At 33.1% G+C, this 12,599-nt stretch overlaps 1 protein-coding gene across 1 annotated transcript; it reads right to left on the bottom strand.

Annotated features, from left to right (window-relative positions):
* Positions 1 to 10,853: 10,853 nt before the first annotated feature.
* On the bottom strand, positions 10,854 to 12,197 carry LOC107948105 (ankyrin repeat-containing protein At5g02620). The gene is made up of 2 exons (XM_016882574.2): positions 11,628 to 12,197; positions 10,854 to 11,543 (listed from the first exon to the last, which is right to left on the bottom strand). The coding sequence occupies exons 1-2, from the start codon at positions 12,195 to 12,197 to the stop codon at positions 10,854 to 10,856; spliced, it is 1,260 nt and encodes a 419-aa protein (XP_016738063.2).
* Positions 12,198 to 12,599: the final 402 nt, after the last annotated feature.

The raw sequence follows: 12,599 nt of genomic DNA, 5'->3' as shown, positions 1-12,599 counted from the left end.
ATTCACAAAAAGACGAAAAATCTTGACTCAAGAACGAATTGTAAAAAACAAAGAGAAAGAAATTAAGAAAGAAACAAGAAATGAAGAATGAGAAAGTAGTCAATTTTCCATTTCTGGATAAAATTGTTGTTGATTAATGTGTTGGTTGCATTGAAAGCCATAAAAAAACCACCAAATTAGGCTTGGAAAATTATTAAAGAAATAATTGTTGTTTTAGTCTGTTGCATTAATGGGTTATTCATAGTTTGGTCTATGAAGATCATCTATAAATAGCTTAAATATTTAGCATTTAAAATTATTCCAATACCAAATCATTCCACAACCGGAGAGAAACAAAAGGTTATAACAAGATTAGAGGCAGAATTTCGTGAAATGGCACAAGGTATCTATGAATTGCTATGGATAAAACATGTTTTACATGATCTTGGTGTTAACTTACTAAAAGAGATAACAACAAGATGAAGATAATAAGGAAAGGGAAAACTAAGATGATGAGTACATTGATTCATAATCCAAGAGCCTATTTATATAGGCTTTTACATAACAAAAAAACTAAAAATAGACACTAACAACTAAGGAAAAATCTAAACAAAATAAATCCATAATTTTCAACCACTAAAACTTTTATGTGCATCAACTATTTGGCTAGAAATAAGGAAAACAGTCTGATTTTATTAACAACCAGATTTTATTGACAATCCCTCCTTTAAACTGAAAAACTCCTTAAACTTCAGTTTACTGGTGCCATTCTTCAAAAATAATCTTCCAAAGTGCAAATTCCTATTAACCTCTTCAAATTTTGGAAGGAAAACAATTTGAGAGGTTTGGTAAATATGTCAGCTAGTTGATCTTCGCTCTTGCAGTACTTGAGATCAATTACCCCATCATTGTTAAGATCTCTCAAAAAATAGTACTTTACATCAATATGCTTGCTTCTACCATGTAATACTGGATTTTTTGAGAGTTTGATAGTTGTATTGTTGTCACAGAAAATTGTTGTAGCTCCCATTCTCTTGAACTTCAACTCCTCCAAGATTTTCCTCAGCCAAATAGCTTGACAAGTGCAAGCTATTGCAGCAACAAATTCAGCATTAGTCGTTGACAAAGTAACAATGGATTGTTTCTTGGATGGCCATGAAACAGCTCCGGTTCCTATCATGAAAACATAAACTGAAGTGCTTTTTCTATCATCTAGATCTCCTGCAAAGTCACTATCAGTGAACCCAAATAAATCTGAAATTTCACATTTTCTATAAAACAACCCAAAATCCTTGGTTCCTTGCAAGTAATGAAGGATCCTCTTGACAGCCAATAAATGCATCTCTGTAGGATTCTCCATAAACCTACTAATCAAACTCATAGAATATATTATATCAGGTCTTGTACCAGTCAAGTACATTAAGCTACCAATGATCTGCTTATAAAGAGTGTTGTTCACTTTCTTTCCCTCTTTTCTCAACTTCAAACCAAACTCAATGGGGGTGCTTACTAGATCGTAATCCTTCATATCAAACATGTTCACAATATCTTGAACATATTTCCTTTGAGAAATAAATATTCCATCAGCTGATTGCACTACTTCTATGCCTATAAAATAATGCATCATACCGAGATCTGACATTTCAAACTCAATCATCATAGACTTCTTGAATTCATTAAACATGGAACTATAATTTCCAGTGAAAATAAGATCATCAACATATAAACTCACAATAAGCATTTTCTCTTCTTCGCCAGTTTTAATAAAAAGAGTAGACTCATAAGGACACTTGGTAAAAACAATTTTCAAGAAATAAGCCTCAATTAAACTATACTAGGCACGTGGGGCTTGTTTCAGTCCATATAAAGCATTTTTTACTTTATAAACCTTATTTTCACTTCCATGTTTAACATAAACAGTAGGTTGTTCAATAAATACATGCTCTTGGAGCTCACCATGTAAAAATGTCGACTTCACATCTAACTGAAAGACAGGCCAAGAGTACTAGGCTGCAAGTGAAATCACCAATCTGATTGTATCATGCCTTGTAACAGGAGCAAAAACTTCTTTGTAATCCACCCCAAAATCTTGCTTATAACCTTTGACCATTGGTGTTATTGGATTGATTATTGAGATAAATGATTAAATTGAATAAAATTAAAAATAGTAGAACTGGTTGAAATTATGAAATTGGCTTGGAATTGAGACGAATCTTACTATGCTATGTATGAAATGATATCTTGATTGATGAATTGATAATATTAAGATCAATAGAATGAGATTGAAACTTATAATAAAATTGGATGATTGGTTATGCAACTCTTCTAACCCATCTCCATCATTGGATTAAGGTTATAAAGTGTTACTGTACAAAATATAACCTTAAACTTCAAACAGAACAATAGTTCAAATTAAGTATAAATTTCCAATAACTCATTCCAATCATAGAAAATATACACATTTGATGAATGATTCACTTAACTAACTAAAATCACTATCGAATAGTAGTATAGCTATGGTGAGTCGGGAATATCGTATCTAAAAGGACTAAAAGTACTAGTAATTATTATCTTTTTATTATCTAGCCTATAAATTAAATAAGATGTTTTTAATCTAAAATTTAACTAAACTAATTATTAAAAACACGACAGAGAATAGAATGAGAAAATACTTTAATATAACCAAAGAGAAAGACAATACCCAGAAAAGAATCCACCTAGACTTCACTTATTATTCTGAATCTGAATTAAATGATTTATTCACTTGCCTTGATCTGTAGAAATCCCTAAATTATGTTAATATATCTTTCGAGAATAAGAATAACTGACTCTAGGTTGATTAATTGAAATCTCTTTCTAATTAAAACCCCTATTGTTGTATTAACTCGATCTATGGATTCCCCTATTAGATTTGACTCTAATCTGGTAGATTTCTGTCTCCCTATTTCTAGGATTGCATGACTCCACTCAATTATGCCAGATCTACTCTTAAACAGAGACTTTTGCTCCACTGAAATAAGCACATTATACTTGAATTAATATCCTGAAAATATTAAAGCAAGAACTAAGCATTCATAATTGAGAACATGAAATAGGTATTTATCATGTAATTTAGGAAATTCATCTTCCCTAGGTATCTAGGGAATTTAGTTCATAATTTGGGAGGAAAACATCTCAAAATTAGAATAACAACAAGACATAAAAAACCCAATAAAACTTTGAAGGAAATTTGGCTAGAGATCTTCAATCTTGAAGGAAATCTGCTTCTGAGTTGATTCCAACGGCGTTCTTCGAGTAATTTCTTCGTTATACTCTGTGTGCTCCCTTTAGGTTCTCTTCTAGTGTGTATTTATAGACTTTAGAATGCTCATAAACCTTAAAAATTGGCTTTTTCTGTGTAAAAGGGAAGCAGGGTTCGAAATCGACATGACCTGGCACATGGGAGTGTGGCCAGCCCATATTGCTCACACGGGCGTGTGGCTAGCCTGTGTGGAAGTGCTCAGGCCGTGTGGATCCTGAAATTTGCTCTTTTTGTCCAATTTTGGCCTATTTTTCGCTCCTTTCACTTTCCTAAGCTCACCTAATTATAAAAACACGAACTTAAATGATTAGGAGCATCAAATTCACTAATTTATACAATAAATCATCCAAAAACATGCCAAGCATGGGATTAAAACATGTTACTTTTATGGTTTATCAACATTTGGGCCTTAAATCAAGCTTTTGGGGTCCTAAAACCAATTTAAAAATGATAGGGGGTCATTTTGAATAAATCAAAAAAATTTAGGAAAAAAAAACTAAAAAATTGGGAAAGCAGGGGTTAGACAGCTATGTGGCCAAGCTATGTGACATGACTCAAACCATGTGGACATTCAATGCGGGGACTCACGATTGTGTCCCAGTCCATGTGTCCGCCTATGTGTATATTTGAAATAGAGCCATACGGTTGTGTCGTAGTTCGCGTGCTAAATCGTGTGGCAAACTGTTTTGAAACACACGGCCATGTTGTAGACTATGTGAAACCTGCATTTAAAAATATAGATGACACATGGCCTTGTGAGGTGATTGTGTATGGTACACGGCCGTGTGACAGATCGTGTCCCAAGCCATGTGCTCCAAATTTAGCCCCTAAAACAAGTCATTTCAAAACCTATACTTGCATACCAAAACACACATTTCCCATACACATTTATATGACCAAAACAGACCTTAAACACATACAAAACATACCAATTTAACCATCCGATATGTTCTAACCATTATGTCATTTAAAGGCACCATATTTAACATAGATTAATTTCACATCATAAGTTTAATCATTTAACATACTTCGAATATACCAAATATCCACATCCAAAAACATATCAACCAAACATTCTTTCCTAATTTCAAAAGGTCATGCACAACTATTAACATCTCATAAATACATTTCATATATAAACCATCAACAAAAGCATTAAGGCACACAAATGTTTGGCACAATCCAATACATACCAAATTGACATACAACCTTATACATGCCACTTATAACCATATCAGTATATTCAAAAGCTACCAAAGTAGATTGATGGATAGTGTGATTGTGCTCCGACGAAGTGTCCAACCGTTCGAGCTTTTCGATGATCTATGAAACAAAGAAAACAACTATATAACCAACTAATTCTTAGTAAGCTCATATAAAGGGAGTTAAACTTACCAATTGTATTAAATTAATTAACCATGAGTAATTCGATTTAGTCATGGACCAAATTTCCCTTTTCTTATACACCATACCTTACAAGGTTATTAGGTGAAACAATACACATATAAATCCAACCCAATCAAGGCATATAACATATCGAGCATTTCAATTTCACCATTCATCTATCATATGACTACTATATACCTTCATTTTCTTTTAACTATACTTATCATATGTTTCATATCCTTACTTTAAATCATAGATCATTTTATATAGTCATATACTTTGTAAAGCTTTAATTACCCGTTCATATCATGAAAGGAATTTCATTATATAAATCATTCATCCACATAATTCAAATGTTACCTTTTCAATCCAAATAGATCAACACAACCTCCATTTCAAAAGACTTTTTCATACCATAAATCACATTTACTCAAAGTAACAATCCATACATGTAACAAAGAAACTCATTACAATATCTTTCACTTACCAATACTATAAGTACACATAATATATAAGCACATAAATAGATTGTGATTAAATTATTTCATAGCCCAATGAACCAGTAACTTAACTTAGATACTCGAGTAACTACACCACACCAGAAGCATTGGAAATGCGTAATAGAGGCACTGAAGTGCAAACAGAGGCACCGTAGTGCGAATAGAGACAGCGAACTGCATACAGAGGCATCAAAGTGCAAATGGAGGCACTAAAGTACAAATCCTGTATAAGAGCGCATACCAACCCTGTTGGCATGCCAAGTGTATCCTAGCGATTACTACGTTCAATCGGGCAGTATAAGAAAATTTGTTATCTTTACACATATTTATCAACCAGAGGCACTTCATCGTTTCCGTACACATAATATAAATTCCATATACTCATGTCAAAAATGTGAAATCACAAGGATTGTCACAGTCCATTATTTATTTTCATATGAACTTGATTTCATTATCCAATATTATATAAACAACTTATGAATTTCACATACATTTATACAAATAGCTAGAAACCATATTATAATCTCAAGAAAATTACATTTACATATCAAAAGGCTATGAACTTACCTTAATCAAGTAAACATTTAAAGAGGTAAGCTATAATTCTTGATCACCAAATACAATTTCACCAATCACATTACTAATTGTTCACCTATCCTTTAATTTGGTTAATTTCTCTAATTGATCCATAATAATAATTAATCACACCTTTATCAATTTAATTTAAACATAACATAAATATTTGTTTACAATCATCAAAAATAGAAAATAATGATTTCAATCCTTCTACGAACTTACCTTGATTAAAACGGTTGCTAAAATGGAGTTGACAACTAATCCGAAACTTTAGCTTTTCCTCAAGTTAAATCCAGTTGTAGCATTTCATGATCTAAATAATAATTTTCATTCAATTACACCATCCAAATAGCTTAAAATAATTAATGTAGCTTATAACCCTTAACAACAAAAATTTACAAAATTACCCTCAAAGTTTACCTTTTATGCAATTTAGTCCTTAAATCCGAAACCTGCAATATAACCATTTTTAATTAAAATTCATGCTAGCCGATTTTTACCTAGTCTTATAATAGCCCATATTTATCATCAATTCATATTGTTTTCCTTGAATTTTACCATTTTCATAAATAAGTCCCTAAATCTTAAAATTATCAAAAAATACTTAACAAAATATGTCTATTTAACAACCAAGCTTAACAATCTACCATAAAAATTCAAAAACATATCAAACTCACCCATGGCATAATCTATAAACAATTTTACAATTTGACTCCCGAGTTAACTAGATTAAGCTAATACGAGCTCGAAAACATAAAAATAATTAAAAATGGACTCGAAAAAATACCATGCATGAGATTTTTATTTTGGCCGAAAGTTCACCTTCAGAAATTGTTTTCTTTTGCTTCAAAATTGGTGAAAGAAGACAAATATGGAAGATGACCCCATTTCATTCTTTTGTTTATGTTATTTTAATATTTAATTACCAATTTACCGATAGTATATTACCAACTATGTGTGATGGATCCACACGGCCATGCGTTTAACCATGTGTGATACTCTAGGATGTGTACAATGCGAAAGAGTGTGGTGTAGGAGCCACACGGTCGTGTGTCCAAGCTGTGTGTAAGACATAGATGCAGGTGAAAACAAGGGACATGGCCATGTGAACTATACAGTTAGGCCCCATGCCCGTGTACAATTGGGTAGATTCAAATTTTGACCCGATTTTTGTTTGATCCAAACACCTACTGTCGAAACCATTTTTATTTTTTGAAAAAAAAATTAGTTGTCGATGAAAATTTGGAGTCGCCACCAATCTTTTGTTAAGGTGTGATTAGATCACCTAGAAACGACTTTGGTCTACGAATTTTAGAAAAACGGGTCCGGGAGTCAGTTACGTATGAGGAAGGATTAACACCCTCAAAACGCCCAAAAATTGGTACCTCGTTAATTAATTAATGTCTTAATGTCGAAAATTTAAAAATATATAATCCTTAGCAAAAACTTAAAAAAACGTTACGTATTAAGACCCTTATCATTTCAGAGAAAGAAAATGTCACACCCAATGCGTTAGGGCACGACATTCCAATTTCCTCAAAAATGAATTAGGTTAGAATACTCGTGTAATAAAAATTTAAAAGAATATACATTTATTCAAGATTTAAGAAATTGTGACCCAATACGTTAAGGCACAATTCCTCTAAAATCCCAAACTTGGAATATTTCCTTTATTATTTTTTAGAAAAAATCTTCATTTCGAGAAATCAATGTGTCACACCCAATACGTTAGGACACAACGTGTTGAATTCCCAATAATGAGTTCTTATTTTTTTGATTAAAGAGAAATGCTCGATTGTTAGATTTAACGAAGAAAATCGGAACCCAATACGTTAGGGCTCAATTTCCTTGAAAATCTTAAATACAAGCATTATCTCAATTTCGAAAAGTTTGAAATCAAGTAAAAAAAATGATGTGATGCTACATTAAATATACAATACAATAAAAATAATGCATGCAAATAAATAAATAAAACTAATATACATAAAAAAAACAAGGACATGCAAAGTATCACATAAACGAGCAAAATAATATAAAAGAAAACACAAATAAATAGCAAAAAATAAAAATAAAAGGTACATGATATACACATTAAACTATGAAGAATACATATGGATTTATATATAAAAATTAGATTATAAAAGATTTATATAAACAAAATACATAGTGCATTTGTGAAAATAGAGAAAAGTAGGAAAATATGTATATACATAAAAATTATAAAATACATGTTAAAATAAATAGGTATTTAAGCATTTTTGAAAATACAAAAAAAACATAGATATACACATGTTTTTATATAAAAGAATACTTGTTAGGAAAAAAAAGAAAAAAAATAAATGAAAAAAATAATAATTACATTACTAGAATTAATTAATAATAATAAATAACTAAATAACTAAATTGAACTGGAATTCAAAATTTTGGGGTAAATCCGCAAATAAATAAAGCCAAAAGAACTAAATCGAACACGCGAATTACATAGAGGGGCTGGAAGGGAAATTTTCCCTTCTCCTCTAAAACGGCGTCGTTCCAGCAGGGCCAAATTGAAATTGAAAATAAATTAAAGGGCGAATTAAAAAAAATAAAAAAAACTTAATTGTAAAATATTAAAAAGGCGGAGGGGATAAAAGCGCAATTTTCCCCTCCATATAAAAACACGTGGATCCTAGGCCGGGTCGGGTCGGATGCGGGTCGGCCTCCCCAAAACGACGCCGTTTTGGCATCTGGGGAGGCCTGGTGAAACGACGTCGTTTCACTAGGCTATTAAAGCCAAAAATCATTATAAAAAATTCATTCTCTCCTTTCTTTTTAAAAAAAAAAACAGAAATCTCTTAAAAAAAACTCGCCCCTTCCCAGCTTTCTGGCCAAGGCCCAGTCATCGGCCGGTCGTCGGCCACCGCGCCAGCCGTCGATCTCCAGTGTCGGCACCGCCGTTTGCGGTGGCCGAAAAAGGGGAAACTTACCCTTTTGGCTCTCTCGACTCTTCCAAGCCTAGATCTAGGCTCAAAATCTCAAAAAAATAAAAATAAAAAATACCCTCAAACCATGGAAACCTTTTGGCTTCCGGCCACTAGTCCTCGAGGGTGGCTCCCTCAATCGCCTCGGCGTCACAGATCCGAACCAGAGCTAAGTTCTTTCACCCTTTTTCTTTTATATTATTTGTTTGTGAAAAAATAATAGATATAACAATAAAAAAAATAAAAATTACAAATATCAACCTTTTGATCTGTTTTGCTCTCTGTATTGAACCTTTTGTTTGCTGTAAAAAACAACCCTCTTTTTATTTGATTTGTTTCCGATCCCTGGTACAGTGTATTGATGGCTTTTTTATAGCCATGATAAAAAATAAAAGAAAGAAACAAATCTTGTTTGATTCGATATACGAATCTTTGATTTTCTTTCTATCTTTGCTACTTTATTCCTTGCAGGTGAAGATCGGGGAAGATTCGGAGTGAGGCTTGGCTTGCGGCGCTGCCCTAGGGTTCCATCTGCTCCCCGAGCTTTGATTTGGGCTAAGGTCTGATTTGGGCCTCTGTTTTGTTTGGATTTGGGCCATATAGGCCGATTGTAATCTGGCAGTTTCATTTGGTCCCGTTTATTATTTGTACCTGGGGCAAAAATCGGGTATTACACCTACAAGGGTCTTTCAATTGACAAAATACAAGAATCAAGAACGAACTTTCAAGATTTATGGAGGTTTTCGACAAAAACATTAAAAATAGATAATCGAACTAAAAGGTTGATCAAAAATTGATATTTTCTAGAATTGAAGGGTCGTAATTGACAGGGAAGGAGATGCTTACCAATTTCGATAGAGATTCAACGATCTATTGACATGAGTTTCAACAATTTGGAGGAGAACAATTGATGAGGATTTGATTGAATTTTCAAAACTCTTAGGGAATATTTTTCAGCAAAACTTAAGGGCTTAGAAGAGTTCTGAAGTAGAGAATTTTGAAAGAAAACCAAGGTTTTAAATAGAGAGAGAGTTAGAGAATATCAAATAGAGAAATTCAGTGGAATTAGGAAAGGACTTAAAGAGTTGAGTTGGGGCAAAATTTGAGGGCTAATAGGCAAATAGCCCATTGGTCTAAAAATCATTAAAGAAAAGTGAGTATGGCATGGATGGAACGTAGGACGGGGGAAGGGAGAACTTAGGAAGGCTTTAGCCATTGGACTAATGCCCACAATCATACTTAAAATACACACAAATAAATACATAAACCATGTTACCTAGGTTCTATAAGTGCAGAAAAATCAAAGAGGTAAAATCAAATTTGTAGGACTTCAACCTAAGTTCTCAAAACTTCCTATAAGACTTCTAACCTATAATGCTCCATTTTAATTCTTGATAAATCTAAAAATTCTAACCCCTAATTTTTGGGGTGTTATATACTAAATTCAAGTAATAATTTATAAGTTTTTGATATTTCAAATTCATAGTAAAAGGAACTTAATAGTTTTTTGAATTGATATCTTTAATTCTACTCATTGAATATTATTTTCATTTAATAAAATATGATTAATAGATTTCTTTATGTGAAATTTAATCATTTTGTTGAAATAATATTTTAATTGAGATCATTTTTATTTAATAAATTAATTATTCTTAATAGAATTGTTTATAAGAAATTATACTTAATAGAATTGTTGAAATAATATCTATAATTTTACTTAAAAATTTGGACCATATACTATTATAAAAAATTAATTTGGACCATATACTATTATAAAACTACAAAGATGAAAGAAAATAGCATATGTATATAATATAGCTTTTTATGGAAGAAAATACGATTACTTTGTTATCGGTGCTTAGTTTTTCTACGAAGAAATTTGAAGAAATAGCATATGCATGTACCTTTATACATATCTTTGGCCTTTGCAATGAATTATTGTGCTCACATGTGCGTAAAAAAAAGGGGTACCCTAATCTGAATATGAGAACATTAGATCATACATACCCTGTTATTTCAATATTTACGCTTTGTGATTAATACTTTGGAGCCTCCAATTGGCAACTACTGCCATGCATTTAACCTCCTCAACAAACTGTGAAGATACAAAAAAAAAAAAAATCTACAAAATTATTAAGCTTCAGCAGAGATCTAGTTTATGAACCTCATTATTAAGTTCCCCACAAACTTGAAAATTTTGATCATCTGTCGAACTGCCCGCGCAGTAAACAGTAAGATCATGAAGATGGTCCAAAACCTTATGAATAGCCAAGAGTATGCAGGATCGGATGTTAAAGGTACGAGAGAGACTGCATATGCAAATCCCATGGCAGCAATGGCAACCGACATGACGGCTATTAAAACCCGCTTAAACAACTTACGCCGGATTGTTAATCCGCTTATAAGCAATTGGATGACGATGAGAGATGCCATGAAACCAAATGTATTTGACATGAGGAATTGGGTATATGTATTTGGATATGTATCTGCAAATACAGAATGCCCTGCCCTGTGGCTTGGGTCGTTGTCATGCCAAACTCCACCAGGGGGATTGACGGTTGCATGGAATGCCATGTCTGCTAGCAGGGAAGCCACCAGGATTAGGTTGTGGCGTTTTCTTTTCAACCAATCAACATTGCTTCTCCTAGCTTCCAATATTGCATTTGATTGATCAGGTTCTTGTGTGGATACTAAGATCTTGCTCCTTATTGTGTCAGACAATAACTCATCCTTGGCAAACTCATCTCTTTGATTTTGTGATAAAAGCTCGAGTGGCTTCAAGCCATCTTTATTCTCGATATTTTTGTCCACATCTTCCCTACGAATGAGAAACTTTATGGCCTGCATTTTATATATATGTGTTTTTCATTAAGTAATTATTACTTTGAAATATTCAAACTTGAAAAAAAAATTCATGCTAAACACCTGTGTTTGGTTAGCCGTTATTGCCATATGTAAGATAGTGTTACCCTCGTTGTTTAGACGATTCACAAATTCTTCATCCGAAATTCCTTCGGTCACCAATAATTTCAAGGCCTCAAGCTGATTCCACCTCACACAGGCATGCAAAATGGTATCACCTTGGGTCATTGGAGACCGAGCTGCCCAGGGTCTAACATGAAACAACTCTCGCAGCACAGCAAGGTGGCCTTTCATGGCTGCAACGTGAAGTGGGTTCCTCCCATCAATGTCACAAATAAGGCACATATCAGGGTTAACCTGGAGTAACCTTATCACAATTTGCCCGTGACCTTTACCTACTGCTAAGTGAAGCGCTGATGGCCTTCGGGAATCCAATTCCTTGGCCAGCTCAGGCATTCGGATGAGAAGTTCATCAACGAATTCAGAATGGCCAAGCATGGCAGCTATATGCAAAGGTGTTTCAGGGTAACGAGCTTTGGTAAATCTGTCGAGAAGCTGTGCATCCTCGTGTAGCAAACAAAGTAACTCATTCTTGTCGCCATTCTTAGTTGCATTATAAAGCCTTTTCTCCATGGTATTCAACTGAAACAAACTAAAATAAGCAAAGCAAAGTGCAAATCTAAGGACACCTTCGATAACTGAACAAAAAATAAGCACAAATAGGAAAAAAGAAAGCCACCACTATAGACAAACAAAACACCAATGTTTTTGCTCAAGAAATAACTGAGCATTATGATTATGGCACTAAGGGATTTTATTCATTCTAAATAAGGAGTTAAATTAGGGTTAAAGGCAGATTTAACAAAGCTCAACTCATCATTAAAAGAGAGGCAACAGGCTCAAGAAAAATAATCTACCTCTCTTGGTATCATTACCCCATCACAAAAAACTTGAAAAGTCATTCATTTAAAGTGAAGAAATGGCAAATATCTAGGTCGCCAAGAAGACGATCATAGAAACAAGAGTTTAGCAAAC

Source organism: Gossypium hirsutum, chromosome D06 (genome assembly GCF_007990345.1).
Source record: "Gossypium hirsutum isolate 1008001.06 chromosome D06, Gossypium_hirsutum_v2.1, whole genome shotgun sequence".
Classification (NCBI taxonomy): Eukaryota; Viridiplantae; Streptophyta; class Magnoliopsida; order Malvales; family Malvaceae; genus Gossypium; species Gossypium hirsutum.
The sequence above is the reverse complement of the archived record's forward strand: the minus strand, read 5'-3'. Positions and strand labels throughout refer to the sequence as shown.